General features: G+C 54.8%; 14 protein-coding genes and 1 non-coding gene across 15 annotated transcripts; 5 read left to right on the forward strand and 10 right to left on the reverse strand.

Annotated features, from left to right (window-relative positions):
* Positions 1 to 192: 192 nt before the first annotated feature.
* On the reverse strand, positions 193 to 1,302 carry BO82DRAFT_394497 (YbhB/YbcL family Raf kinase inhibitor-like protein). The gene is made up of 2 exons (XM_025638744.1): positions 868 to 1,302; positions 193 to 805 (listed from the first exon to the last, which is right to left on the reverse strand). Exons 1-2 carry the CDS (start codon positions 1,046 to 1,048, stop codon positions 228 to 230), a joined length of 759 nt encoding a protein of 252 aa, XP_025488823.1. The 5' UTR covers positions 1,049 to 1,302; the 3' UTR covers positions 193 to 227.
* A 939-nt stretch (positions 1,303 to 2,241) lies between these two features.
* BO82DRAFT_421433 (uncharacterized protein) lies at positions 2,242 to 2,998 on the reverse strand (the record flags this gene model as incomplete). Its single annotated transcript, XM_025640165.1, has 2 exons — positions 2,242 to 2,847; positions 2,996 to 2,998. The coding sequence occupies 2 exons, from the start codon at positions 2,996 to 2,998 to the stop codon at positions 2,242 to 2,244; spliced, it is 609 nt and encodes a 202-aa protein (XP_025488824.1).
* A 1,956-nt stretch (positions 2,999 to 4,954) lies between these two features.
* On the forward strand, positions 4,955 to 6,322 carry BO82DRAFT_434853 (MFS general substrate transporter; the record flags this gene model as incomplete). Its single annotated transcript, XM_025640973.1, has 4 exons — positions 4,955 to 5,342; positions 5,395 to 5,421; positions 5,491 to 6,124; positions 6,150 to 6,322. 4 exons carry the CDS (start codon positions 4,955 to 4,957, stop codon positions 6,178 to 6,180), a joined length of 1,080 nt encoding a protein of 359 aa, XP_025488825.1. The 3' UTR covers positions 6,181 to 6,322.
* Positions 6,323 to 6,407: 85 nt separating this feature from the next.
* Positions 6,408 to 6,683, reverse strand: BO82DRAFT_357169 (uncharacterized protein). Its single transcript, XM_025635946.1, has one exon. It carries the CDS (start codon positions 6,662 to 6,664, stop codon positions 6,482 to 6,484), a length of 183 nt encoding a protein of 60 aa, XP_025488826.1. The 5' UTR covers positions 6,665 to 6,683; the 3' UTR covers positions 6,408 to 6,481.
* A 1,183-nt stretch (positions 6,684 to 7,866) lies between these two features.
* Positions 7,867 to 7,948, reverse strand: BO82DRAFT_t254. The gene has a single exon. It is a non-coding gene; the product is annotated as a tRNA-Ser (tRNA).
* A 130-nt stretch (positions 7,949 to 8,078) lies between these two features.
* Positions 8,079 to 9,010, reverse strand: BO82DRAFT_290954 (RTA1 domain-containing protein; the record flags this gene model as incomplete). The annotated part of the gene is made up of 3 exons (XM_025631708.1): positions 8,079 to 8,503; positions 8,557 to 8,805; positions 8,860 to 9,010. 3 exons carry the CDS (start codon positions 9,008 to 9,010, stop codon positions 8,079 to 8,081), a joined length of 825 nt encoding a protein of 274 aa, XP_025488827.1.
* Positions 9,011 to 10,469: 1,459 nt separating this feature from the next.
* On the forward strand, positions 10,470 to 11,431 carry BO82DRAFT_421440 (uncharacterized protein; the record flags this gene model as incomplete). The annotated part of the gene is made up of 2 exons (XM_025640166.1): positions 10,470 to 10,833; positions 11,226 to 11,431. Exons 1-2 carry the CDS (start codon positions 10,506 to 10,508, stop codon positions 11,429 to 11,431), a joined length of 534 nt encoding a protein of 177 aa, XP_025488828.1. The 5' UTR covers positions 10,470 to 10,505.
* Positions 11,432 to 11,659: 228 nt separating this feature from the next.
* Positions 11,660 to 12,634, forward strand: BO82DRAFT_290773 (alpha/beta hydrolase family protein; the record flags this gene model as incomplete). The annotated part of the gene is made up of 1 exon (XM_025631700.1): positions 11,660 to 12,634. One exon carries the CDS (start codon positions 11,660 to 11,662, stop codon positions 12,632 to 12,634), a length of 975 nt encoding a protein of 324 aa, XP_025488829.1.
* A 233-nt stretch (positions 12,635 to 12,867) lies between these two features.
* Positions 12,868 to 14,291, reverse strand: BO82DRAFT_342214 (uncharacterized protein; the record flags this gene model as incomplete). The annotated part of the gene is made up of 2 exons (XM_025633573.1): positions 12,868 to 14,035; positions 14,113 to 14,291. 2 exons carry the CDS (start codon positions 14,289 to 14,291, stop codon positions 12,955 to 12,957), a joined length of 1,260 nt encoding a protein of 419 aa, XP_025488830.1. The 3' UTR covers positions 12,868 to 12,954.
* A 966-nt stretch (positions 14,292 to 15,257) lies between these two features.
* BO82DRAFT_394499 (RING finger protein) lies at positions 15,258 to 16,056 on the forward strand. The gene is made up of 3 exons (XM_025638745.1): positions 15,258 to 15,523; positions 15,577 to 15,783; positions 15,857 to 16,056. The coding sequence occupies exons 1-3, from the start codon at positions 15,342 to 15,344 to the stop codon at positions 16,020 to 16,022; spliced, it is 555 nt and encodes a 184-aa protein (XP_025488831.1). The 5' UTR covers positions 15,258 to 15,341; the 3' UTR covers positions 16,023 to 16,056.
* A 23-nt stretch (positions 16,057 to 16,079) lies between these two features.
* BO82DRAFT_434857 (FAD-binding oxidoreductase) lies at positions 16,080 to 17,163 on the reverse strand. Its single transcript, XM_025640974.1, has 3 exons — positions 16,930 to 17,163; positions 16,353 to 16,884; positions 16,080 to 16,284 (listed from the first exon to the last, which is right to left on the reverse strand). The coding sequence occupies exons 1-3, from the start codon at positions 17,062 to 17,064 to the stop codon at positions 16,157 to 16,159; spliced, it is 795 nt and encodes a 264-aa protein (XP_025488832.1). The 5' UTR covers positions 17,065 to 17,163; the 3' UTR covers positions 16,080 to 16,156.
* Positions 17,164 to 17,497: 334 nt separating this feature from the next.
* On the reverse strand, positions 17,498 to 19,666 carry BO82DRAFT_153423 (FAD-binding domain-containing protein). Its single transcript, XM_025630187.1, has 4 exons — positions 19,224 to 19,666; positions 17,943 to 19,161; positions 17,800 to 17,893; positions 17,498 to 17,719 (listed from the first exon to the last, which is right to left on the reverse strand). Exons 1-4 carry the CDS (start codon positions 19,359 to 19,361, stop codon positions 17,710 to 17,712), a joined length of 1,461 nt encoding a protein of 486 aa, XP_025488833.1. The 5' UTR covers positions 19,362 to 19,666; the 3' UTR covers positions 17,498 to 17,709.
* Positions 19,667 to 20,327: 661 nt separating this feature from the next.
* On the reverse strand, positions 20,328 to 22,139 carry BO82DRAFT_434859 (uncharacterized protein; the record flags this gene model as incomplete). The annotated part of the gene is made up of 6 exons (XM_025640975.1): positions 20,328 to 20,590; positions 20,658 to 21,179; positions 21,259 to 21,365; positions 21,405 to 21,726; positions 21,946 to 22,024; positions 22,086 to 22,139. The coding sequence occupies 6 exons, from the start codon at positions 22,137 to 22,139 to the stop codon at positions 20,328 to 20,330; spliced, it is 1,347 nt and encodes a 448-aa protein (XP_025488834.1).
* BO82DRAFT_153538 (uncharacterized protein) lies at positions 22,096 to 23,163 on the reverse strand. The gene is made up of 2 exons (XM_025630189.1): positions 22,791 to 23,163; positions 22,096 to 22,729 (listed from the first exon to the last, which is right to left on the reverse strand). Exons 1-2 carry the CDS (start codon positions 23,047 to 23,049, stop codon positions 22,320 to 22,322), a joined length of 669 nt encoding a protein of 222 aa, XP_025488835.1. The 5' UTR covers positions 23,050 to 23,163; the 3' UTR covers positions 22,096 to 22,319.
* A 982-nt stretch (positions 23,164 to 24,145) lies between these two features.
* BO82DRAFT_153532 (uncharacterized protein) lies at positions 24,146 to 25,113 on the forward strand. The gene is made up of 3 exons (XM_025630188.1): positions 24,146 to 24,167; positions 24,277 to 24,751; positions 24,811 to 25,113. The coding sequence occupies exons 2-3, from the start codon at positions 24,345 to 24,347 to the stop codon at positions 24,908 to 24,910; spliced, it is 507 nt and encodes a 168-aa protein (XP_025488836.1). The 5' UTR covers positions 24,146 to 24,167; positions 24,277 to 24,344; the 3' UTR covers positions 24,911 to 25,113.
* The last annotated feature ends 1,490 nt before the right edge of the window (positions 25,114 to 26,603 follow it).

Consider the following 26,603-nt stretch of genomic DNA (forward strand, 5'->3'; position numbering starts at 1 on the left):
TGACTTCTGCTGGGGGCTGGCAGGCTAAAGTAGGGCTAGCGAGGCTAGCCCCAACGCCATGCAGGCTGCTAATGCATTCCCCACCCACACTATGAAGGGTGCGTGGAAAGTCGCCGGGCGCAAGCGAAGCAATGCCATCCCTTCTCAATTCTCTAATCATTGAATTATTGTACAATTGTACAGTACAAAAATGCCACAGTCGGACCACCCACACCCCTCACCGGCAATCATACTGCCACCATCAACGCACCCACCACCACCATACTCATCAGATAAGAACCACTCTGACCCACCTTGGTAGTCGCCCCCTCCTGGGTGCTGCTGCTGGTCGCTGCGCTCCCCGTGGCCGTGCTGTTGGCAGTGGTTGTGGTGCTGGCACCCGAGCTCGTCGCAGTCGAATTACTCTCCGCAGCCTCCCGGAAGAAATTGGCCGCGACGGGCCCCCCCAAGGCCGCCTCCTTGATAAATTGTACCAGCGGGAAGTTGACCCGGTTGTAGGGGGTCTGCGCGGTGGTCGCCAGGTACGGCGAAAACTGCCTGGACACGGTGAAGTTGGCTGGCTGCTCGAACAGCAAGAAAGTGTAATTGTGCGCCGCCCCCGCCGTGGGCTCCGGGTAGAAGTACGTGCAGATCGCGTCCTCGGTGCTCGTGTTGCCGCTCGTGGTCAGATTGACGACCATAGTGTGCATGCCCACGTACAGCGGGTTGGTCCTGTTGATGTCCGGGTCGACCATCATGAAGAGGTAGGGTCCGCTGCCGCTGAGGGTGGTCTCGTTCAGATGCACGGTGGGCGCATTGTGAGTGACTGACAAGTCGTTACTTTCAACTTCCATGCGCAATGGTGTCTGTGGGGGAGAGAAAGCTTACTGGAGGAGTTCAGGTTCACGCCGGGGGTGACTTTCACGGCCGTGGACCTAACAGCATACGAGACACTCAGAATCACCGACGGGTCTCCAACCGTAGCCAGTTCGTCCGGCACGGTCTGCACCGAGGCTGCAATTGCGCAGGTCGTCGCCGCCAACACGGAAAAAAGGGATGGATAACGCATATTGAGGATGAAGTCGGAGAGTCTGTCAGGCGTCGCAAGGGGTTACTGAACTTGTGGGGGCTTGTGGAATCAAATATAATGGTATGTCGCTCGGCCCTCCGCTCCGATCTCCTAACGGCTGCTGCGTTAGACGCAGAGCGGGCGTGGATACGGACTGGGGCATGTTCGCGTGTCACCGGTTTCAAAACCCCGGTTCTCCACTCTTGGCTTGTCGGGGAGATTGTGGGCGTCAGGAACGGTGCGACGCTACTATGTAATACCGGGGCCTTTGCCTACAACAGGTCGCGTCGCCGGAGCGTTTGACCAGGGTCTGTAGTTCCACCTCTGTCTCCGATGAATTTTCCATGGATTGAGTCCTAGTCTCGGTCTCGTCTAGTCCGGTGTAATCTGGCCGGAATAAATTGGAACATTGTACTCCCTTTGCCTGTAAAATACTCCTACTGGGACAAACAAGCTTTTGTAGCAAAGGGGGGAAAGCAGGGTTCGTTAACTGTAGTTCCCATCTACTCCCAAGCCCTCTCTCGCAAGGAACCAGCTCCTATCCCGCGTGATCCCTGTAAGCACTTGCGACAATAGTGCTCATTAGCTTGAGGTCGAAACATTCGAACGCAATAGATTGCATGAGGAGGTAATCTGGGTCTGGTAAATTAAGGAATGCCGACCATAGAGCCTTTGTTTACCAATTGGTTGAGCGGGCAACCTTCTTTAAGCGATCCGGGATGGAGATATTCATAATCAAGCTAATACATACATCCCGATGTTTTCTCCGAGGCACGTTCCGTGAACACTAATCAGTTTCGAAGCAGGTACTACTTAGAGGTGGAGCAGAAACACCGAAAAATCTACAGTCTCTTGCAAGCGGAATTGCAACAAGAGTCGTTTTGGAAGTAATGTCGCGCAGACCGGGTAGGAGACGATAAATACTTCTAGGGTTGATAGGATGACTATGCATGGATATGTGCAACTTGATGCTAAGAGGCATAATATAGAAATGAGAGAAAAAAAAAAAAAAAAAAAGAAAAACAAAAAACAGACAAGCCTCTAACAGACCGACCGCGAAAGAAAACTGCCGACTTATATTATAATGTGGACAAATAAGCATGCAAATTATCGACCGCAGCAGTCGCGCTCGCCAGCTGCGCCCTTGAAGTGGCTGCCCCGATCTGCGGCGTACTGATGACGTTCGGATTCTTTCAGAATGCCCCGTACTTCTCCCGACTTGGAGGCTCCTGCTCGTGGCAGTTCAGCCCTGCACCCCAAATGTGGCCTTTGGATAGAGCCCGCTCGAGCCCTGCCTCATCGACAATGTCTCCACGCGCCGCGTTGATGAGGATGGCATCCGGCTTCATCTGCTTGATCTCCGCATAGGACAGCATCCCGCGTGTCTCCTTTGTCAGCGGCAGATGCAGCGATAGCACATCCGCCTGCGTGATCACCTCCTCGACACTCTGGGCGCGGATATGCGGAAGATGCTCCCAGACCCCGGTGGCGGGCATGTATGCATCATACGCGACAATGCGGGCGTTATTCCCCCCGTAGAAGATCTCCGCCACCGTGCGGCCGAAGTTGCCCATCCCGATGATCCCGATGAACCTGCCGTGCACCGTGCGCCCGTTGCACATTTCCTTCGGGACGGGCTTAGCCATCTGCTGCGTCGTGATGGAGCGGATCCCCCGGGCCACGTTGTCGATCCCCTCCCCATGCTTGCCGATGGCGACCAGCTTGGGGCAGCTGGCGATGTCGGCGGCGGTCACGTACGAGCCCCGGTTCAGCAGGGCCTTGGCATTTTGCCGCCAGTGCTGAACTCTAGGTCACCAGGTTGGATGAGATGAAAGAGCATGCGGGCGTGTTCGATGGCTTTGGGGGGGAAGGTTTCGAGGACGTAAACGGGGGGTTGGGGAAAGTGGAGGTACCGTCTGAGGATGAGGATTCAGCGATGCTGGGTACCATGATCAATGTGCTGTGTTGGAATGCAATGGAGCCGATAAGTGAATCAGGCAATGCGTCAGTGTAGTAGATATTACCTGAGATTGTGGGTGTATATGTAAAGATCATTCTGCTGGACGAGTCGGAAATCTCCCGTCGGGAATTTCCCGGTACCATACTTCTAGGCGCTTTGCTTCATCATTTGCAGGAACCGATCGATCAGACGGTACAGACCGTCTGGTAAGTCTTCGGTAGCTGTTCGACTGTCTACACAGACGGAGAATTAGTGTTTGTCCCAGTGCAGACCTGCCGCAGACTCACCAAGTCATTCCCTCCGCCATGTGCGGCGACACCGGATAGATCCCACAGCAGCCTGCACATCGACCTGAAGCAAGTGAATCGCTCCCCGACCAACGTCAGCAGCACACTGTATTTGCTGATGAAGCTAGTATCTCCACTCAAGGGAGAAACTGGCTGACAGACGAGGAGTACTCACGCTGCGAACAGATCATACCAATCCAAGAACGACCCTGTGAATCATTATTGTTGGGAGCGATTGAATTTTTGGTCGATATATTGCCGGCACTATTCGCTACACTCTCCTAAAGTTCCTGGTCACTTTGAAATATCATACTAAGAGGCAGTGACGCTGTTCGGGCAACTTTTGAAATCTGTACGAACCCCCGGCAGGTGAGCTGTGCAATAGGGTCTGTGTCTAGCGGCGATGGACCCTTGGCATGGAGAGCCACGTCTTTCCAATGACGCATATTGTGATTATGGAAGGAAGCAGACTGGGAGGCTAGTGTGCGGACTCTTGACATGAGTCTAGCGTGCATGAGAACGTAATGCTGATGACCTTCCGGGGACTCGATTGCCTTTAGGACATGCGGGTTCTTAGTGTTTTCCTTGAGACACTAGAGATTAAGCTTACTTTGATAGTGATGTCTTCATCATCAATACTGAACGGTCGGTCCATAACGCAGCTGACAGCCCTGCAGCATGATCAGACGGTGCTTCTCACAGCCGTGGAACAGAGTGTACTAACCGATCCACTACGTAGAGACTCCAGGATATACGTTTTCTTTCGAGCACCTCTGCTTCAGTCAAATTAATCTCCGGCCGTGGCTCCTTGTGAAGCTTTAATGCGATGCACTTCTTCATGGCTAGCCCAATCAAATGCCAGGTGGAGCCTCCCCGGGGGCTGAGGATGGAGAAGTGAATAAATAACAGCAGACACTCGACCACTTTAAGGCCCTCACTATTTTGCAGGACGGCAGGAAGATGCTCCATAGCTAGGCTGTGTAAGTCATTGGCAATAGCCCTGGGCAATTGCCCTGGAGTCGTGATTTCCGGAGAGCAGCATGCTCAGGGCGACGGCCATGCAGTCTCGGAAACTTCGGAGGTGGAAGTCTGCGAAGTTGCTATCTCTGATCTGACGCCGACTTTCACTACTGAAGGTCGTGGCCACATCTTGCTTCACGATGGTCTCATCGAGAGGAAGATAGATGCTCTGGTTGCGTTGGAGCAAGGAAGGCATGATTCGGCGACTTCCTTGGTGATTCTGCTGGCCGCACCCACAGGCGGTAAAGCGCACTGCCTCACAGTCGAGCATATAGACTGAGATCGATTCTCTCCAGGTATTTCAAGCGCGGCGCGGACCATGCTTCCCATGCCCAGCTGTGGAGGGAATATCCCGCAAAGAAAGGCGACCCCGCTCGGTCTGGAACCAACCCTAAGTTGCGAGCTCGTTTCTGTCGGCAATTCTCCGTCTCCCACGGTGGTTGTTGGTCCCTTCCCCCAACTTCCCCGGATTCCTATCCCCACGAAGTGTCTCGGAACTGCAGGCCCTGATAAATATCTCAAGCTGGTCTGCGGAAGAGGAGGCTGTTGTTCCTGCATTTATGTCTTCATAGAACTTTGACTCACGACTATTGTGTGAAATCTAAACTGTCTCTTGTATTCTCCACCCCAATCTTCGGGATGAGCGTGCACAGTCTCAGCAAAGACGAAGTGGAGCATGAAGCTAAACCCGAGAATGTCTGGGTCGAGGATTGTGCAGCCGACGGAGGGTCCGGGGTGATGGCTACCTATCGGGGCTATACTTCAGAGTTTGCTCGCAAGACCAAGGGTGCGCTGCTGAAAAAGATCGATCGTCGGATCCTACCTTTGGTACTGCTTATATACCTATTTAATTACCTGGATCGAAACTCCACCACGCAAGCTCGAGTCTATGAACTGCAAGAGAACAACTACCTAAAGGGAGCGGAGTATCAAACGGCTATTTCCATCTTTTCAGTCGGGTACATCCTCATGCAGTTCCCCTCCACTATGCTGATGACCAAAATTCGACCCTCCATCTACCTGGCATGTTGATCTGCCTGTTCTTAAAACGCGACCGATGGAGCTGACCTAATATATAGCCTTCATGTATAATTGTCTGGGCCATTGTGAGCGGATGCACGGCAGCAACATCGGCAGTATTATGGCAGTCTGATTCCTGCTCGGTTCTATCCAAGACCCCTTCTTTCCCGGAGCCATCTTCTATCTCAGCCGTTGGTATACAGAGAAGGAACTTGGAGTGCGAACCGCATTGCTCGTGTTAGGCATCCTGCTGTCGAACACTTTTGCTGGACTCATTTCCGCCGGAATCCTGACTGGAATGAATCACGCCACGCGCTTCGCATCCTGGCGATGGCTGTTTATTATCGAAGGCCTTGCCACCGTGGTCGTGACCCTCGTGCCGATGGCATTTCTACCCGATTTCCCCGCCACTAGCAAATGGCCGACCAAAGCCGAACGAGTCGTAGCGCAGGCGCGCCTCGCCGAGGACGCAGGCTCGGAGAACGCGCTGAAATACAAGAACGTGCCCCTGTCCCGAGCATCGGTCTGGACCGGCAAGGACGTGCGTACCTGGATCTTTGCGTGCATGCAGATGGCCACGACGGCCACTACCTCCCTCTCCCACTTCTTCCCCACGCTGATTAAAGAGATCGGGTTCTCCAGCAACACCATCGTGCTCCTGCTTACCTCTCCACCCTACGTTGTGAGCTTCTTCTGGGCAGTGGGCTGGGGTCAGTGCGCCGATAGGCGCCAGACTCGCTCGATTCCCGCGGGCGTGTCGGAGGGGTTGGCCATTCTCGCGGCCGTCCTGTTGGTTGCAGTACCAGAGTCTCAGCATTGGGCGCGCTACGCCTTCACTTTCTTAATCTACTGCGGAACGTACAGTGTCTACGCGACCACCTACGCCTGGCTGTCGTCGACGATCGTCCAGCCCCCGGCTAAACGGGCCTTAATCATTGGGATCAGCATCGTCTCGCGATTCAGCACCTCTTTCAGCGTCCGGGTCGGCACATGTTGGAAATTGAAGGCAGGGAGGTTATTGGTGCAGCCGCGGGCCCCGAGCGGCGCGTACTCGGCGGCTTGGACGAGGGCGTGCACCTCGTCGAGCGTCTCGATGTGGGGGACGACGATCGCTGACGCCCCGGCGTCGAGGATCCGGCTGATGTGTCAGTGGGACTTGCTGGGGCTGCGCACCACGGCCGACACGCCTGCGTAGTTGCAGGCCAGGATCAGCTGGCCCACCTGGTGTAGGTCCATCGCCGAATGCTCCATGTCGATGAAGAGGGCGTGCACCCCGGCCATCTTGCACATCATCGGGATCTCGTTGCTGGTGATGAACTTGATGGACATCAGGGGGGTGATCTCGCCGGCAAGGATGCGCGTGCGGAAGGGGTTGGAGAGGGTGTAGGGATGGGGGGTTGTGCCGGTGCGGAGTGGGGTGATGGAGCCCATTTTGGGTTGTGAATCGTGTTGATAGAGTTGACTGGGGAGGTTAAAAGGAGCTGTCAGGGAATTATCGTGTAGATCTGGGATGTAGTGCTACAGGATCATCTGGCATGCGTGGTGGTCCTTATAACCCGGCGCCGCTCCGAGAACCGCCCCGGAAGTTTTCCAGCGCTGGCCGGAGATTTTCCGCCGCGTCCTTAGGGTAGTCTGTATGGAATGGATTCTCATGGGTCGAACATAATCAGGAATCGCAACAGACGCTGGTGCCAGATACGCGCGATTCAGCTATCAACTCATACATGCTATCGTTCACATCAGATTAAGGCATCAGCATGACCCAACCTACAACGCATTACGCACGTCATTAATCTACGTCACACATCTTATCCGTATAATCCTCATATTCTCCTTAGGTTCAGCATTCCCTACTTGGTCAGGTCGGAGGTGTTCCCCATCCGCATCCGGTCGCTCAATGTCTCCATCTTCATGGCGTTCCATTGGGCCTTCTACTTCGGCTGCTCCCGTGCGATGCCCAGTCTGCTGGCAGCGACGCATCAGTAGGGGGCGTTTTTGTTCTTCGCCTGCATCTGCTTGATCTCTTTGGGTTATGTTTACTTCGCCATGCCGGTGAGTCAGTCTTTGTCCAGTGGAGCTTTAGAAAGAACTAGCTGGGCGAATGTGTGTAGGATACGACGGGACGGTCGCTTGAGGAATTGGATGGTCTTTTCCAGCGGCCCTGGTACACCGTGCATCAGATCGCGTACAAGTCAGTGCAGGGCGCCGAGAGCGAGACGATGGAGGCTAAGGCTGAGTGGGCCGGGAGGGCCCAGCATGTGGAGGATAGGAGGGCGAACTAGTCAGCTCCAGTGGTTGTCCGAGTGCGTTCATTGAAAGTGCTCGGGTACACGCATGAGATTATGGGTAAACCAGGGCTCGCCCAAGGGCGGCGCCCAGGGGGTGGAATATATTGCTGCGTTTCTGGCTTGCTTCTGGTCCCCACAACGGCGATTGTCTGTGTAATCAGGCATCGAGACACAGACAGTCCGTCCAATTCATTAAGCTATTCCCGCGAAGACCCACCCAGCCAACCCAGCTGGAGTAAAAAACGACAACAGTCGGATTTGAACCGACGCCTCCGAAGAGAATAGATTTCTAGTCTATCGCCTTAGACCGCTCGGCCATATTGTCTGAAGATGTTATATTGTTCCTTTAATAAAATCTATGGTACAGGATCATGGATAAGCTTGAAACAAACGAATCAAGTGAGAATCCAAAATAACTACCGCGAACACAGCGCAAGCTTCCCACGCTGCACACCCTAAACCCTATCATACAGCCGGTCCATCTCGGCGACATTCTTTCCGCGATCGAGAATCTGGCTCGGATGGTACGCCACGAAAATCCCCATCATGATCAGCATAAGCGCCGCGTCGAGTACATAAGCGTACGTCTCATGGCTCTGCAGCGACCCCGTTGACCCCTGCGCATACTCAACGACGCGATAGAGACACCGAATCAGAATCAGCCCGCTGGCCGCGTACAGCACCCACAAGTATCTCCTCCACGGGACGCTCAACGTCATCGCCGTCGACGTCGGGTTCGCGGTGATGCGCCGGTGGAAGACGACGGCGACGGTGACGAAGAAGCCGAAGAAGAGGATCTGCACGATCAGGCCGACGATGATCACGTTCTCGCCCAGCTTGAGCGTGCTGCTGGTCTTGGCGCTGGAGAGGATGCCACCACCTGCGACACGGTCAGTTTTTGATCTGCAGTATTGTATGGGTGGTGCATCGTACCCCCGCACTGCATCAGAAAGGCGAGCACGTCCCCAAGGACGAAGATCTTGGTCATCCAGCGCGCGCGGATCAGACTCCGCGAGTCGCCGTCGGTCAGGGTGACGATGCGGCCCAGGATCATGTAGATGGAGGCGGCGAAGAGCGAGGGCGCGATCAGGATGAACAGGCTCTGGAGTGCGTAGGGCATGACGGTGTAGTTGGGTTTCTGGTGGGCGCTCACAGCCCGCGCGACGTACCCGATTGTTTCGACTATGGCAGGGTATTAGCTTTGCGTCTCTGGACGGCAGAAAGCTGGACTCATACTTAGACCGCCGATCACAAAGGCAGTGAAGAAGTATGCACATTTTCGGATCAGTAACCAGAGGTGGTACGCGGTGGCACCCAGGAAAAGGAAAAGCGCCAGCAGGGCGCACGTCACAGACGGCGTATAAGCATAGAGGGTTGTTTCTGTCATTGAGAATTGTTTTATAAACGTGTGATATCGGGTAGGATTGAAGCCTCTGTCTAACACCCATCGTCGAGATAGATGGAACTATATATGTCCACTGTGAACAGGAACCTTTGCATCCAAATTTGCGAGTGCGCAGGCAGCAGTGTATAGATCTACAGCAAAAATTTTAAAACTATCTAAAAATGGTATCAACGAAAGATCAAGGACGAAACAGTCTGTGGTCCACTGCATGTTTTGGGTCAAAAGAGCTATAGTTAACCGACATAGTGGCTCTAGACCGTCTGGTGCGAATACGAAACCGAACCCGAGCTCGAGATCACTCCTCGGAGATAAGATAATCGGGTCGAGCCATGCACTGTCACTATGTATTTACGCTTCCATATTCGTGCTCGAACTCGCTCCAATTGCCCTGGTCCCATTCTTCAAAACCTTGAAGTTCGATGTTCATGGATTTCTTGTCCGCCTAAACATGATTCATCCCCAGCGCACTATTGATGAAGACATAGGCTGGTCCTGACGCGGGTGGCAATAGAGGCTAATGGTAACGCTAGTCGAGAAAGAAGAAAAGAAAGAAAAAATGAAAAGGAAAAGGACTATACAGGATCTCCAAAGATGCTTAACACTCCGTGCTCTTGAAAATGGCATTCAAAAAAATCAAATAATATCTACTTAGGGCATGGATGCGATATACTTGTTGCAAGGGGTATATAAACTGGGAAGCCGCGCTAGTTCTCCCGTCCTTTCGACATTTTGTCTCCCAATATGACTTTACACCGTGCCATTCAGCGACATGAGATCTTGCTGACCGTTTTAGGTACGAACCATGCGCCCAACTCGAAAATTAAATCCTTCGGATTCTTGGGGGATGCGTACATCGCCTGTGAATGAGCATTCAAGCACCCAACCGCCGAGGGAGTACTTCGCTCTTGTCACTTTGCCCTGGTCAGCCCTCTCATTATGTGCAGCAGCGTAACCCTTAGGGAATAACTAGATTTCTTCGGCAGTTACACTAGCAGGAAATTGAAAAGACGAGCTTGAAAGATGGCATTGGGATATAGCAGAAGGCTGGCAAAGAAGAAGAGTGGGAGCGGTACTGGATACATCGGCTTGGTAGCATGAGGTGGATTGTATTCACCATTCTGCCTCAACAATCTTCATCTATATGGCAGGGAGATTGGTCCCCATGTGCCATCAAATTCTGATGACCACGGGTGGCTGGACCCTCCATATGAGAAGGACATCGTCCTCCTGGTACTTCGAGTGAATATCGCAACCAGAAGCCAAATTCATATTTACAGCCTCTTCCCAACCGCGAGGATCGTAAGAACAGATCTCTCCTACATCACACTCCAACTATCGCACACATAACGGTCATCACCAGCCAGCTCAATATCAACCTCTTCCTTTACTCTACAACTTTTCACCACCTCCACATCCCACTCACCGAGATCAACACCACTCATCATAATCAAACCAAAGTCTCGACACAGCCACCACGATGACCCAGATCTACATCCTCATCAACCAGATCGCAGTCCTCGTGTTCACCCTCATCATGACCACCAACCTCGCCCCGCCGATCAAACGCTATCTCGCTGCCATCACCGGCTCCTCGCCCCTCGCCGCGGGCCTCCTCCTCTACTGCAGCGTGTCCTACCTGATCAACCACGGCCGCTGCGGCCTGCTCGTGGCCACCTACCTCGCGCAACTCTACTCGACCATCGCGACCGATTACCTGTGGAACCTCCTGTTCTGGAAGACCCTCCCTGCGAACGGCATGTGGGCCCGAGCACTGAAAGACGAGCTTTCCATGCGCAAAGATCTGTGTATGTGTGAGGAGGCGGCGACAATGATCCAAGAACTTTTCGATCCATACGCGAGGGTGCTGCTGGTTTGCGAGTGGATGGGGCTGCTTTCCGCGGGAATCTATTCGACGGTCTTTGCGGGGAAGGCGGTTTGGCGGCTTCTCGGCTGAGAAAGGGATACAGAACGAGGCTTGGAGAGGGGGATTGGACAATATGAGTTTGAAGGAGTCATGTCAACGGATGCAACCATGTGTTTCGTTTATGGTATGGTGAGACGGGGGTAGAGCAAGGCAGTCGAGAGATGCTATCAGATGAAGGGGCCCTGGCCTGGCGCTTGGCGTGCGCATTTGTCATTACATATGTTTTATGCGGCTTGCTTGCTAGTGTGACTGATACTCTTTTGATGTAACTAGTTACCAGAATGAGATTGCAATTTCTAAGCAATGGAGTTTATGGAGATGAGACAGACCCCCCCGGGTTTTGGAATGGAGTTAACTCCGACAGTAAAGGCTCGCGGGTTTTGCCCGATCGGGACAAGCTCGATTGGATCCATGATGATCTACGAGAAGATCCGAGGGAGGTTTGCTTACCTGCGATGCTATCCCCGGTGGCTACTTGAGTTATATCATGGGTCCCGCGAGATTCTCCTGTCTGGGCTTAGTGTCTTGGTTCTACTATACAGTCGGATAGCATCAAATCTCTACCACAACTAAGCCAAAGCATGAATATAAATACAGCTCGTCGTTCCATCGAAATGCACTCAATCAATATTTACCCAGGCGCTCACAAAACAAAGACGACACAAAGACCAATCTCTAAGATGACCACTCCTGCCAACCTCCGCACGATGCAAGACCACGCCCTGATCGGCCAAGCCGCGAAGATCGCCGTCCCCGCCCCCGAGCAAACCATCTCCATCAGCCCAGTGATCCTCCCGGCCCCGAACCGCATCATCGACCTGCACATGCGCATCACCGCCCCAGCCACAGGCGACACTCAGCTGCCCATCATCCTCCTCTCGCACGGCCACGGCCAATCGAACCACCTCTCGTCGCTGAACGGCTACGGCCCACTGGCCCACTTCTGGGCCGCGCGGGGCTTCATCGTCCTGCAACCGACCCACCTAAGCTCCAAGTCCCTCAGCCTCGACTCCTCAGTCGAGGGCGCTCCCTTATTCTGGCGCTCTCGCGTGGAAGACATGAAACTCATCCTCGACCACCTCACCCTTATCGAGGACCTCGTCCCGCTCCTCAAGGGCAGACTGGACCACACCCGCATCGCGGTAGCAGGCCACTCGATGGGTTCGCACACGGCCGCCATGCTCCTGGGGATGCAGCTGACGGACCCAGCCGACGACAGCATGGTCGACCTCTTCGACCCGCGCATCCAAGCAGGGATCCTGCTCACGCCCATCGGGAACGGCGGCGACGCGCTCAGCCCCCAGGCATACGAGATGTACCCCTTCCTGCGCCAGCCGGACTTCGCGACGATGCGCACCCCGGCGCTGGTGGCGGTTGGGGACGCCGACGCGTCGCCGCATTTGACGGTGCGTGGGCCCGAGTGGCATGCTGATGCGTATGTACATAGTGCCGCGCCGAAGAGTCTGTTGACGATTGTGGGGGCCACGCATGGGTTGGGCGGGATTGCTGGGTATGATGCTAAGGAGACGACGGATGAGAGCGTGGAGTTGGTGGGCGTGGTCCAGCGGGTGACGTGGGCGTATCTGCGGGCGAGGTTGTGTGGGGAGGAGGAGGGCTGGGAGGAGGTGGTTAGGGTTGTGGGAGGTGAGCTTAGGGGGTTGGCGAGGGTGGAGTCGAAGTGAGGGGGGAGGTGGGTGTGGTAGTGATATGTGCATTCTGATTAAGTGAGTACCTAGTAGTTGCGATGCAATAGGAGATAGTATTATTGCTGGTCTGATCTTACTTTGGCACTCTCTGATCGTAGTCTGGATTTGACCTGCAAGTCTACAAGGTGAAGGACACCAGACTTTATGTATTGGATGTGTGATTGTCCAAAGAACAGGAATTGGTATGGGTACTTGTGCATTCGACTATCCTACTAAGCCCTATCCCAACATTAAACAAACCCCTCATTCCCGATCGGCAGGAAGCAAGCATCCTTGAGATAATCCCCACCACCGAACTACCGACAAGGCACTACCCCACCCTTCCGCCCATACCGCGCCGCCAGAAACGACTTATGCACCTCGGCCACATTCACCTTCGACATCCCGCCCATCAGCCGCTGCACCGCCAGCTGCGCCGACCGCACACTATACTCGGTCATCAGCGCCGTCTCCTCAGGGATCTCCACGTACTGCCCCACGAGCGCCAGATTCCCCAGATCCGATGGGATGATATCCGGCCGATCGCCGGGGTCGCGTTTGAGGAGCGGTGACAACCCCAGCGGGAGGACGTAAGGCACAGTCCTGGCTTGAGACATAATCTGGGCAGGTGGAATGCTGAGACTACTCAAGACCTCGGCAAGAATCTCGTTGCCGCTGCACGCGGGCATGGGTTTGTTGATGTGGTGGCCCGGTGCGTCCGGGGTGAAGCCGTAGCCTAGGATAGAGCGGTGGGATTCATCTCCCTCGTGCTGCTCCTGCTGCGGGAAGACGAGTTTCAAGGACCAGTTGCTTTCTGCGATGGTGGCATCAGCGGCGGGATGAGTGCCCAGGACGCGGTGGTGGAGGACGTTGAACTCGGCTTGCGGCAGGTGGATGACGAACATCCCCAGGCGGGACTCCGGGAGATGGGTGCAGAAGGAGGCTGGGTTGCCGCACTGCGACGATTTCTTGGCGAGGGCCGACCATAGCGCCCAGCTGGGATCGTCGAGGAGACTTTGCGTACTGGTGAAGAGGGCCGGTGGAGGACTGGCGGGGGTTCCGGTCACGATGCCCGATGCGGCGGAGCCGAGCGTCACGATCAGGATGTCCTCTGCACGCACGGGTAAGACCATGGGATGTCCGCAGGGGTCAATCGCCTGAATGCCGCTGGCGGTGTGAGGGTAGCTGTCCGGGTGGAAGTTGATGTCGGTGACGTGGAGCTTCTGAAACTCCACACCCTGGTTGCGAAGGTAGGCTCGCAGCGGTTGGAGGACAGTCTTCCGCAGGGACAGTTGCAGGGGGTCAGCGATCTGGATGCTGTTGCCGATGACCTCGTCTAGGTATTTGCTGATGTACCGATGGAATTCCACGGCGGAGTGCGAGGGTCGCAGGCCGAAACTGAAACCCGACATCACCCCCTTTAGCATCGGGTTCTCCAGCGGAGAAAGGATGCATCAGGGACAGGCGGGGTTTACCTTGATGAGAATAGCCTCCAGAAGTAGGTTTCGAAGAATGATTCATCGAACACCAGCTGGATGCTCATCCTTTCGTATGCTTCCTCATCCTGCAGGAGGAAGTGGAGGATGTCCTTGCGGTTCTTGCGCCAGACCTGTTTGCGCCCGAGATGCGCGAGGAAATTGATGGGCTCCGACATGAAGGCTTCGGTGCGGTCTCTGGTGCATGTGGCAAGGGATTCGTCATGGTGGAAGATGGGGACGTCGCGGGGGTGAGATTGATATGGTTCATGGGCTGAGGCGCATGACAGGTCCTGACAGTGACTCGTACTAGACGTGATCAGCCGCCTGCGTGTCGACTTATTATTTCGGATCGTGCCAGTAGGCGATCGCTGGCCTCTTGAGTCCAGGATACAGATTCGACTGCCGGGGACCTTGGCTTCATTTATCAAACAAGAGGCAGCAACCAGAGACTCGACCCCACCACCTATCAACCACACTGTATGTGGTCGATGATTCTGAGTGGTCATGATGGTGTACGCAGAACATGTGAGCTGTGGGAAATGATCTCCTGGTTGCCAACCGACCTTGGCGATTGGCAGGGTCTGATTTATACATCTCAGCTCTGGGGAGGGGCCTCGTGATGGGTGAGTCAGGGCAGTCAGCTCCCCTACTCGTGAAGGCAGATCTGGAGCCCTGGTTAAGCAGAACAAGGCGTGGGCCGTCGCGGGCACAGCCCAGACATTGGCCAGAACTGCCTGGACCTTCGCATTCCCCTCGTCTCCAAGCCAGCCCCACTGAGATCGTGTTGGGAACCTTTGCAACACCAAGACTCGCTCACGGAAAGTGAGAAGCGGTGAATGGGTTTGCGGCTTTGTCGTGGGGGGTCGCGTGACGGGCCAATGTATGGATGCGGCGAACCCAAACCATAAAACCCCGCGTATTCCACCCATGGCTACAGTCCATTTCCAGTAAAAAGCTGGAGCCTCAGCATGATCTCCCCCTCCTTGCACCCCGTATATCACATGAGAATGATGAGCAGGACCCGGGGTCGGGTTGCTTCCCGAATATCAAGTCCCCCACCCCCAGCCTCCAGATCACTCACTATATTATTGATTGTTGGCTCGTAAAGTAGACAAGGAATCGTCCTCGACTTCTGTCGCAGGCTCCAGTTTTACGATCAAGATGAACGGCCGTGCCTCACGAATACCCTCTCGTGGACAAGGTCATCGACTTCCTGCTCACGAACCATGTCACCGCCTTTCGTGCCATTACCCGCCACCAGCCCCAGCCCCAGCCCTAGTTCGCGGCCTTTGAAAGCTCCAGCCTGGGTCCACGCCGAGTATGGAACCCTCCCGCCCAAGCAGGACGAACTCCCGCTGTATCTCTGCATTCTGTACATCATCGTCCTTTCGATCACGGTCTTCATGCTGTAAGTTGTGACGGGTTGGCTGAGTCCTCACTTCCACGCTGATAAGCTACCAGGGTCATCGTCAAGCGACGCTATGAGGCAGACTTTACCCCCCCAAACACCGCGTTCGAGCCCATCCTACCGTACACCAGTCGCAACTCGGAGGAACGACGACTGCTCTACTTCCAGCAAAGCGTCGTGAAGGATCTCTACGGGGACTGGTGGGCTTCCATCCAAACGGAGCGGAGCAAGCTGATGGGGTATAACAACCCTGCTCTCTGGTGAGCGAGTGTCACGGATGCTTAGGATTGTCGCGTCTGCGATAGCAAGGCAAGCCACTGACGTCATGTGTAGCCCCATCTGCCTGGAAGTTGTCACCAAGATGCAACTGATCTATCTGCTGCCATGCAAGCATGTCTTCCACGATCGCTGTCTGGATGGCTGGGTCATGAGCGGCAGGAACACATGCCCGCTATGTCTGGATATTATGGCGAGGCCCGGAAGGAAAGAGATCGTGTGAATAGTAGTGAATTGATATACCCCAGACGAGTTACAACATAGCCGAGAAAACGTGATTCTTGTATTGACTTTGTACGTATACATGGCTAAATGTCGGCATATCGACACCAAGCATCACCAAACCCGACCGAGGAACTATTTCCGCGTGTCTAAGGAGGCACTGTCCAAACTACCAAACAGCCCATAGGGATCATATTGCTTTTTCAATCTCTGCAAGCGTGGTAGATCGTCCTCGCCAGAGTCTTCCAGTCCGAACGTCGGCCCTAAAAGAATTAGTATCGTACAGTAAATCAACCCCTGCGAGAAGGAGCTGTGAAACGGTAGAACATACCACCATCCTGATGGCTTTTCGTAACCCCTTGCTGCCTCGACTTGGGATATACCCTAAACACCAATTCAGTGGCAAGACCAAGCGCCCCTCCGGCCAGGTGCAGCGCCCAAAAGAGATCAGGCTTCTCCGTGCTCGACGTTGTGACAATACTCCCATCCGCCAGGACTATCTTGACACTCACTAGATTGTTGATAATCGGGCCAGGGCAACTCGTCAACCAGCCACTTCCTTCCATCCCTCCATCACCTGTAGTATCATCCCCGGTGGCCGGAACGATCGTGAGGCCAAACGCACCCGCAACGCCGACGAGGTTCTCCCATCTCGCTCCTCCCTGGGCGGCCAGTGTGCGCGAGGCGGGATCAACCACGACTTTGCTCATGCGCGCCACACTGATGACGATGCCGGCCTCTCCTCTCGGTGGGTTGCTCGTCGCGAAAACTCCACCGTGGACGATAATCGGAATGTGGTGGTGAGCCGCGTAGCTGAGCACACGCGAAACCTCGTCGGTGGTCGTGGCTTGCACGATGGCGCCCTGCCTCGGTCAATCATCACGCAGGTTTCAATTAGGCAGACGTACCGACTCAACCTCACCCAGCTGAAGACAGCGAATGCGCTCCGCATAATCCGCATCGGCGGGCGTGCACACCTCCGCCCGGGTCTCCTGCAGTGTCGCTTTCAGCTCGATCGCGCGTCGGCACGAAAGACGGGTCATTTTGGCGATATCAGAACTACAGATACTCGGCTGGGTTGCTGCTGCTTGCTGCTACAGAGCTTAACCGCGAGCTTTCCTCTGGACAATGCTCACAGGGGGGGTCGGAGGATTCCACCGAGCAAGCGACCCCGCAAAAAAGGTGGTTCAGCGGTGGCGAGGTTCCCTTAAGGCCAGACGCTCTGACCTAACCTTATGCACTCGCAACCGAACAGTGGACCGTAGGGCATTACGAGCAGCGCAAAGTCTAACCCCGGTCGATCCAGACCCATCGACCAGACTCCGCATTTTGCCCGGGCTTCGGATCCGAGGTTTAGAGTTATAGCTTGGCAAAGGGTGGAAACAAAGGGATTCTCGTGTTTGGCTGGTCTATCACTTCGCCAACGACGCATGGTTCGGGTATTGTGTTGAGGGTGTTTTGGTCTACACTATCGGTTGACTTCAGGTTAGATTGTCTAATCTATAATCGCGTAGCATCGATTCAATCATTAAGCTTATATAAATTCAACTGGGACAGCTAATTTTGCAGCGTGTGCATATCACAACGGGTATAGAATACATTGCCGACCGGCAAAGAGACCGTCGTTGAGTCTCGAATCCGAGTCCCAATTCACGGCCAACACGAATAGAAGATTTTCCCAATTCTGCTCAGTGCCACCTCCTGTAGCAGGCTTGCTTCACTGCATGAAATTTGCCCCCTATTCCCGCATATTCACAGGAGGCCTAATGCGGTGCCACTTGTCGAACGTATTGTGCGGGTCGTACTTCTTCTTGAGCTCCTGCAAGCGGGGGAAGTTGTCTCCGAACAGTATCTTGCTGGATACGTCGTGGCCTATCGCCGGTTAGAATCCTTACACCCAGTCAAGAGCAGGTGGTCTTACCAGCATAGTTGGCATAGATGCCCGTCCCCCGTCTCGGCCCCTGGTACCCCGGCCGCTTGATCCCCGCCGTGTCCTCGATCCGGCCCAACAGACTGGCCTGCCACAGCCGTACTTGCACATCCAGATCGGCATCGTACCACCGAAACAGGCAGCTGACATTGTAATACGGCCCGCGATTGGCGAACGCCGTCGCATCGTCGGGGACCTTCATGATCTGGGCATTCGGCAGCAGCTCGAACAGCAGCCTGCTATCCCGGGTCTGCGGGCAGTTCGTGACCATCCCATTGAACTCGTCGTACACCGACTGCACGAACCCCAGGTCCAGCGGGAGGGTGACATTGCTTCCGCGCATGCATTTCCGGGGGCCCATGGCGACGTCCAGCGGGTAGCTGATGTTGACCTCGGTATCGCTCCCGCGGCGGTGCAGCGTGTCCGTTGTGTTGAGGATGCCATTCAAACTGTCGTAGGGGATCATCCCCGCGGTGTTGACAATCGGCTCCGCCTGCAACAGCGGCGCGAAGAACTGCTCCGCGCGTTCTTGATCCCCATTGAAGAACACCACCACGAGGATACAGCACTGCGTCATGGCCGGCGCAACCGTGAACCCGAACCAAAGACCCTGCTTCCCGTCCGTCTGCTTCTGAAACCGGTTCGCGAAATCGACAACGACGGGTAGTTTCTCCGGCACGAAGAGCAGCGTGCCCGCGAAGACGGCATTGCGCTGGGGATGGGCGCGAAACCCCAACTCCACCGTAACGCCGAACTCTTGGCCGGCGCCGCGCATCGCCCAGAAGAGGTCGGGATGGGAAGTTTCGGAGGCGATCACGATGTTTCCATCGGCGAGGACCACCTTCGCCCACAGCAGGTTGTCGATCGCCAGCCCGTACTGGCCCGTCAGCCAGCCGTACCCGCCGCCGAGGGTCGCTCCCGCCGCGCCGATGTGGCTCAGCGTGCTGCCCACCACCGCCAGCCCGTGCTGCGCCGCCGCCACGTCGATGTCCGCCCACAGCGCCCCGCCCTCGGCGGCCACCACGCGGGCCTCGGGGTTGACGCGCACGCGCCGGAGTTTGGCCAGGTCGAGGACGATGCCTCCGCGCGCCGTCGAACTGCCGCTCGTCGAGTAGCCCCCGCCCCGGACGGCCAGGGGGATCTGGTTGTGCGTCGCAAATCGCACCACGGTGGCGGCTTCCTCAGCGCAGGTCACTCGGACGACTGCGCCCTGCTTTCATCAGTTCCGGCCGTACTTGATATTGTTGGGAGGAGAGGGGGGAGAAAACTCACAACATCTTCATCGCACGAATCGCTCCATTGCTTGATGTTATCGCCGTAGCCCTCGCATCCCCACGTGGAAATCTCCGCTTTCGTGTCCTGGAGCTTGTCCCGTAGATGACGGACTTGTGAGAGTGGTAAAAACGGCATTGTGGTGTGGTGTGGTGTGGTGTGTGTTTGAGTAGTCAGAAAAATCTTACATAGTAGTCAATGCTGGCGATCGGGTATATTATAGGGCGGAGAGTGACGGCCACAAGACGGTGGAATGTGATGCAAATGAGGTCAGCGCCCAGACTCCACGGACTGGGAATCCGGCCAGTGTTAAGATTGACCGCCCCTCGGCCGAAATCATGCTATTTCTGCGACTTGTCGCCGGTGGCCACGGTATTTGCGTCTTTCTTTACCCTATAAGGATTACGAGAAGGTGGTCTGATCGGACAAAGAGCTGGAGCGGAGCTGTGCTGTGGCTTGTGGGGGTGGCAAAGTACTAGGTAGTATTGAGGAGGGTGACCCACCGGGTTTTCCCGTGACTCCTGTCTGGGACTTGTCCCTGTCTCTCCCGATATGATGTAGTCTTATGCAGACGGTGTCTTCCTTGTCCAGGGTGGAAATGCTGGCTCCACTTTAGATGTGTGATCCGCGCCGTTGTTGACTTCGTCATGATGATCCTGCGGGAAATAGGGAAAAAATAATAAAAACAAGCCGAGAGACCTTCAACTCACCGGTTCATTTGGGGATTCATGGCCTACTCATCGGCTCTGAGATCTGATCATTTGGCTATAGATCTGGTTAACATCCGCTCTGGTGCCTCCCTGCTGGCGACTGAACCCGACCGGGCATCTGCGCACGGACCACTTACGGCATCCCCAGCCAGAGTGACTCCTTGCGGAAAGCCAAGCTGTCAACAACTAATGTCGCATTTGGCAACAGCAGTACAAAGAAGTACAAAATACAGAAAGGGTCATAATTAATACCAACGTGATCAAGAGGCAGCCAGGCAGCTCTGTATTGCGTCTTCATCTTTCTTTCGAAATCCTGTACCTCATCCGAGCGATACGATGATCACCAATAAACATGAGATAGTGCCCTATACAACCACACTGAACCTGCAGGCGATCACCACCGCACTGGAATCCAATACTTCCGCCAGCCAGCCTCCGTGTCGGCCTCCCGCCACCGCTCCACCCCGTCGGCCACCCCATCCTCCCCTACAGTCCAATCCCCCGCCCGCACCCGCTCCGCCCAGCTCTCCAACACCTGGTGCAGCGGGGTGTCACGCCAGGGGATAAACCCATTGAACTCGCACTGGTACAGATCGTAGTTGGCGTCCGCCGGGTTCCCACCCCAACCAGGCGTAGTCGCCCATGCGCGTGCCGTCACTGCGGCGGGCCCAGCCATGCCCCCCAACCCCAAACGGCAGCAGCAGACGGCAGCCGTTTTCGCAACTCTTGACATCGCGGTTGTCGGCCGTCAAATACAGACCAGCGGGACGCGGGGGCGGGGATTGTCGGTTGCCATCCCCAAAGCCGCTGAGCAGAGAGTTGAGCCATGTATCTGGCTTGGGGACGGCCATGACGGTCTTCCCCGGACTGTGGGCGTCGGGAGGAGCGTCGGCGAGGAAGAGGAGGATGGGTTTGATCGGGCGGACCACGGGAAGCCGACGCCATAGGGCAGACTTGTATTCGGCGTCTCGGAAGGGCTGGGCGCGGAATTCCGCCTCGGTCGGGAGGCGGACCCCTGGTGCGATGTAGCGGAAGCGGACCGGGCGGGGGGTGGCCGTGCTGGTTGCGGTGCAAAAGCGGTTGATGAAGCTGTTGGGGACGAGGCGGGCTTCCGAAAGCACGGCGGGGCCAAACCAGGGCAGGGAGGCGGAGGGAGACGATTCTGATTGAGCCGAGTCGCTGCTGGTGCTGGTGCTGCTGGTGCTGGGTAACCGGATCTCAATCTCGTGGAGAAGGGCCTGAAAGGCTTGAAACCGCTTTGTCAACATCGGCAGCGGTATATGTATGGATTCGCCACGGGCCAATCGTCTTGAAAGAATCTTTACCCAGCTTATCGGTGCCAATTTCTCCCAGGGGCCATTGCCCATTGACCTGCACCTCGACCTTGTTCTCCGTGATCATCGAATCTATGCATTCTGTTAACGACTCATTGCTCGGCAGAAGTGGTGAGTGAGGTCAGGGCCAATCTCACATAATATCCCATTCATCGCCATTGGCGGAGTTCCAGTTTGTGGCGCGATGCAGGTGGACGTAGCAATCCCTCCCGTCAAAGATATCGTTGAAGTCCTCGTCAATCAAGCACTCCGGAGTATTCAGATTCTGGAGATAATAGAAGAACTCCGGAGCTGCGGGGTGATAGTACACACGCTGAAAAAACTTGACCAAGCTGGGATGGTACCGCACGGCGAGTTCATTGGAGGGTTGAAAATGCTCCCACCAGGTGGTGGGAGGGTTACTTTGGCGGGATCTTCCCGTTGCGGCCCAGGTGATCTGGAAGATCCGATTGTGGAGTTCTGCACACGTTAAATGGTCCTAGAGGGACCTGCTCCCATGAATTGCCGGACATAATTCGTGAAGGGGGGCATGATATGGACTGAAGGAGACTTTACACCCGAACTCATGACTCAAAACTCAATCTCACACAGTCCACGGCCAAGCGTAAAGTATACAAGGATCAGTTTTGAGTCACGCAATGGTTTACCGAGCTGTAACAGAAGGGTTAAACGACCCACCAGCGAGCGTGATCTCGGCAGCGTGATGTTCGAAGCCTGGTGTGCCTACTGTGGCTGAGGCCTCGTTAAGCTCTACTATCTTGTCAGGGTTAGTCCGCCCGTTGCCATCCGGACTACTGACTCTGAATGTGTAAACTCACCTCTTTTTCAAAGGTCATCGAAAACCACGTGAGTGCACAAGCGAAAGGCTCCATCTTTCGGGCCCGGGCCGATACCCGATGTAACCCCGGATGGTCATTACAGATCTTATTACGGAGTACAGTTACTGGTATTCTATTCGCCCAAGATACAGAGCAGTCTTTGCAATTAGAAAAGCCAATCATACCACTAATCGCTCCGTGAGATACTCTGCCAGCCCGCAAATGCGCCAATCCTCACTGCGCAGGCAGCATCCCGCAAATCGAGCGGCATTCATTCCGCGCCCGGTCGCGCATCCACCAGAGATCCAACTCCTGCATCTCACGTAACCATATAGCGAAGAGCAGTAGAGCCACTTCATCCTTCCGATGGAGGATTGATTGGTGGATTGCCTGCCCCCTGATCCAGGAGAAGGCTTGGTCGATGTCCTCCTGCCCAGTTCGCGTGACCCAGGAGGTTGATCGGGTTGAAGACAGATCTGCGACGACCAGGACATTCATCAGGAATGCGTTCGAGTGCATCAGATTAGCGGTCGTGTCCGAGGGCGGCTGCGTCAGGTCCTGGTCGTACAGGGCGGCAAATTGTGGGTAATGACGATAAAAGACAGGCAACGTCAGGTGCCTATCCGGCTGGAGATGAAGGAGGTCTCGCACGGACACAGCCAGACTAGATGTGTCAGTCAGTACACGTGTACACGTCTCGTGTACTGACTGACACATCTATTCTAATAAATCCCCAACGGCACGCCTCCTCTGTATCCGCCTCCCTCCACTTTCCAATCCCCCCCGACACCCCATTCTCATCTACCGCCCAGTCCCCCTCTCGCACCCGTTCCGCCCAGTTTTGCAGCACCTGATGAATTGGGACGTGACGGTATGGGACGCACCCACTCTCCACGCACTGATACAGTTCCGACTTCGTGGTCCCGGGTCTCGGATCTAAATCGTCCGCGTAGTCCGTGCCCATGATCGTCCCGTCGCTGCGCCGCACCCAGCCCTGCTCCCCGATGCTGAATGGTTGAAGTAGATGGCATCCGGACTCCAAGCGCAGTTGTCGTTGTCATCACCGCTCAAATATAACCCCGCGGGTCTTGCGGGGACCGGGAGATTGACTTGCTGCCGTGAGAACAAGATAGAATTGATGGTGATGTCGGGGTCGGGAATGACCATTGGTGGAGTCAGGGGTGGTGGTGGTGATGATGATAGTGATAGTGATCCTTCAGGGTCCGCGACCAGCAACAAGGTGGGTCGGATCGACCTTAGATGAAACAGCTTCTGCGAGGACGAGTCCGCGTACTCATAATCCCGGAACGGCTGTGTGCGGAACTCTGCTATCGTGGGGAGGCAGATCCCCGGGGCCAGGTACCGAAAGCGTCGTCGGGGGGTGGTCGTACAGATGGTCGCGGTGGCGTCGCAGAATGCCCTGGCGAAGCTGTTTGGGATGATCCGGGCCTCGTCGCGGACACCTGGGTCTGACCAGGGGAATATCATCGGAATACTAATATCGGGATTGGCTGTGGTTGGAGTTGGTGGGTAAGCGAGCCTCGATCGCATCCAGCAGGTCTCTCAGGGCCGATACAGACAGCTGAACATCCGTGGGAGTATAAGTATGGAACCGCCACGGACCAAACTTCTGGAAAGGAGAGTTGGCGAGTTGATCGGTGTCAGTGTTCCACTCCCATCGGCCGCTGGGCCACTGCCGGACTTCTACCTTTCGGGACGCAATCATCGCAAGATATGAGCGATAGATATCTTCCAGCGGCTTCCAGCCGTAACCCGTTCTGACTCGGTCGAGATTATCTTCGCAATGGGTCACGAAGGTGGCCTTGCATGCGACCTGATCGAATCTAGCGCGAGTGTTAGACGTGGCTGTGTTAGCCTTTCAAACGTAGTACTGCACAGAATGCCATATTCATCTCCACCGATCCAGCCTGTTGAAAGTTGTAATTGGGCAAGAACAGGAAAATGGTGAAGGTATTGGCCATCTGAGAAAACGAGGAAGCAAGTATGGGTACTGGCCGCTCGGGAAGAACGATCCCTTGTGTGATGCGGAGACTGGAATCGAAGCCGTTAATGCCTTACTCGGTAAGTACTCCTGCTTCCTGCCCTTCTAGCCACTCGTACGTTTGCCTCCTTACAAGTCTACTCGTCATCTCAAGGAATGATCGATCTGATTTTGGCATCTCTTTTGCAGATTTTGATAGTGGCATTCCGTTCGCGGGAATTAGATATGGCTTCGATGACTTGGTAGAGTCGGCGTACATGTGCATCGAGGATAACATCCAGGTTGCGCACGAGTACAATGCAGGAATTGTCGCAAATATTGGTCAGGGAGCCATGGGCCCGGGAATCGTGACGCACCCTCCCGTCGAGTTTGAGGATGTACCTGCTTCTCTAATTAACGCCAAGGGCGGCTGGCAGAGAGCGCAGTACGGCAAGAAAGATCGAGACTGCAGCGTGACATACTATTGCCGCTATGGAACAGGGTTTGATGAGGTGTGCGACAATCAGCGCTGGGGGGTGGACAAGGTAATGTCGGGACAGACGGTGTATCACTACCAGAGAAGGCCGGGTAAGACCTTCAAGGACAGATGGAAGGAATTTCGAGCCGATGAGTACAAATCTCTGGTTGTTTCTAGTGTTGGTAGCGGGCGACTTAGTTGTGAAGTGTATGGCCCCCGTCCCCGTGCAAGAAGGCAGCTGACAATTTCGGGGACACTTGACATAGGGACGAATTCCCTCTAGGATCTCTTTTTGAAAACAAAGTGCAGGCTCTTCGATGGATGAACGGTCCTGCCAATGGAGCGCAAGGCTGGAGATTGGGATAATTGGTTGAGTATGACCTTTAGACCCTGTTCCTCGCTTCGAAAGGTGCGGAAAATCGTTCCGAACGAGCCTTCCATTGCCTGGGCTTTTGGGAGTCTCAGCGATGGCGATCCTCGAGCTACGGCCCCTATCGATGGAAAGCACTTCATCTAAAATTACGGCTTTGACTCGCAGACTCCGGGCAGCCTATGTTATCGTACGTTTTCAACCCCATTAATGCATCTTCCATCCAAATCCCTCTCAAGGAATCGGGAAACTAACCGACGGGCCTCGATACTTCCCGCAAACTAGCCGTTTTCACATATATGAAAGACGACGTGAAAGTGTACCGCACGGTACGAGATGTTGGGTTCCGTGTCTATCCTGAAGATCCGTGAGTTCTCTTGACGTTTTACTACTGAGGCTTCTTACCGTCTGTGATCTAACGGAGAACCAGGATGTTTTTTGAACCTTACAACTGGCCGCGGCAGGAATATGCGAGGCCCCCGAGTTATCCCGACAATCTCCCGGACAATGTTCTCTCCGCCGCTTGACTGAAGCGCGAGGTTGCGGTGTCCGTGCTCCAGCGGGACCTGCCACTTTCTGCCGTCTACCAGGCCGAAGTGGTGGCGGAGCAGTTGCTTGAAGAAATTGAAGCTGCCCTTCCTGCCCCGGAGCCCACCGACGGGGCTGCATTGTCTTCCGCAGACATCGGTGGTGATAATGGTGGTGGCCCATCTATCCCGGTTGCCTTCAGGCGGCAGAGCATTCCCAACGCTCTCGCTCGTGAGACAATTCCTGCTGCTACAGCCACTGCTACTTCCACGCCCACGCAGCAAAAAGACGATGAACAGATGAAGCGCCGGATGAGACATCTGTGGGATCATCAACAACATCACTATCACCAGAATTGAGGAACCAAGGGCTCGGGCTTGTCCACCGGGGCAACATAGCCAACCTTGTGCAGCAAATCCAGAGAATAGAACACAAATGCGATGAAACACCAATGGAGTCTGGAGTTATCGTGCTTCCCAGAGTGGAGTTAGTACTCTTACACATTTGTGGGCACTCATGAAGAATCGTGGCGGAGAGAATCAGTTCCAGTTTTTCTACAGAACCCGCCTTCTTCTGATCATCTCATTGTTCACACTTGGCATGGTTGAAATGATTGTGTCATGCAATAGTGCTGGCAAAAGCAGACATTGAGCCGAGTGTAATCAACAAATAATCAACAAATCAGGCAAGTCTTTTGAGACAAATAGAAGTAGTGGGTGCCGTTATCAGTTTGTCTTACAAGCATATTTTTTTCGGCGTTCCTGAGTAATCCGGCCACGTGATCCAATGCGATTGCCCAACCTTGAAGCCAATTCGCATGTTAAGAATATGGTAAGAACTCAAATTATATAATCTCCAAGAATTTCGAGACTCATTTTAAATCGCCCATCCCTAAACTTCATCAAATCGCTACATATTCCCCAGGGGTACAGACAGAGTCACAGGTGTCGAAAGGCCGGCCCCACCCACGCGACGCACCGCACAATCAGCAAGACAAAAACTGCTGCATGTCGGATGAGAAACTGTACATGCACTGTGTCAGATATGCGGACCAAACAATCGATGACTTATTTGAGCACGACTGATAGAATCAAGACTATCGATTCTTGAGTTCATTCACATGTCAGATCACCAGGGATAGCCCCGACAATCCTTGACAAA

The sequence above is a fragment of the Aspergillus uvarum genome, assembly GCF_003184745.1.
Source record: "Aspergillus uvarum CBS 121591 unplaced genomic scaffold BO82scaffold_54, whole genome shotgun sequence".
NCBI classification, from domain to species: Eukaryota; Fungi; Ascomycota; class Eurotiomycetes; order Eurotiales; family Aspergillaceae; genus Aspergillus; species Aspergillus uvarum.

Excerpts from the sequence above, each read along its gene's own strand:
- BO82DRAFT_394497 (XM_025638744.1), bottom strand. The coding sequence starts at position 1,048 with ATGCGTTATCCATCCCTTTTTTCCGTGTTGGCGGCGACGACCTGCGCA. Across the intron at positions 806-867 it reads CGTGAACCTGAACTCCTCCA|TCACTCACAATGCGCCCACC; the intron begins GTAAGCTTTCTC and ends ACGACTTGTCAG.
- BO82DRAFT_357169 (XM_025635946.1), bottom strand. The coding sequence starts at position 6,664 with ATGTCCATCAAGTTCATCACCAGCAACGAGATCCCGATGATGTGCAAG.
- BO82DRAFT_394499 (XM_025638745.1), top strand. The coding sequence starts at position 15,342 with ATGTCACCGCCTTTCGTGCCATTACCCGCCACCAGCCCCAGCCCCAGC. Across the intron at positions 15,524-15,576 it reads TCGATCACGGTCTTCATGCT|GGTCATCGTCAAGCGACGCT; the intron begins GTAAGTTGTGAC and ends ATAAGCTACCAG. Across the intron at positions 15,784-15,856 it reads TATAACAACCCTGCTCTCTG|CCCCATCTGCCTGGAAGTTG; the intron begins GTGAGCGAGTGT and ends CGTCATGTGTAG.
- BO82DRAFT_434857 (XM_025640974.1), bottom strand. The coding sequence starts at position 17,064 with ATGACCCGTCTTTCGTGCCGACGCGCGATCGAGCTGAAAGCGACACTG. Across the intron at positions 16,885-16,929 it reads AGCTGGGTGAGGTTGAGTCG|GGCGCCATCGTGCAAGCCAC; the intron begins GTACGTCTGCCT and ends TGACCGAGGCAG. Across the intron at positions 16,285-16,352 it reads GAAAAGCCATCAGGATGGTG|GGCCGACGTTCGGACTGGAA; the intron begins GTATGTTCTACC and ends TAATTCTTTTAG.
- BO82DRAFT_153423 (XM_025630187.1), bottom strand. The coding sequence starts at position 19,361 with ATGCCGTTTTTACCACTCTCACAAGTCCGTCATCTACGGGACAAGCTC. Across the intron at positions 19,162-19,223 it reads ATTCGTGCGATGAAGATGTT|GGCGCAGTCGTCCGAGTGAC; the intron begins GTGAGTTTTCTC and ends TGATGAAAGCAG. Across the intron at positions 17,894-17,942 it reads CATCTATGCCAACTATGCTG|GCCACGACGTATCCAGCAAG; the intron begins GTAAGACCACCT and ends AACCGGCGATAG.
- BO82DRAFT_153538 (XM_025630189.1), bottom strand. The coding sequence starts at position 23,049 with ATGGGCACGGACTACGCGGACGATTTAGATCCGAGACCCGGGACCACG. Across the intron at positions 22,730-22,790 it reads TAGAATAGATGTGTCAGTCA|ACCTCCTTCATCTCCAGCCG; the intron begins GTACACGAGACG and ends TGTCCGTGCGAG.
- BO82DRAFT_153532 (XM_025630188.1), top strand. The coding sequence starts at position 24,345 with ATGTGCATCGAGGATAACATCCAGGTTGCGCACGAGTACAATGCAGGA. Across the intron at positions 24,752-24,810 it reads GGGCGACTTAGTTGTGAAGT|GGACGAATTCCCTCTAGGAT; the intron begins GTATGGCCCCCG and ends CACTTGACATAG.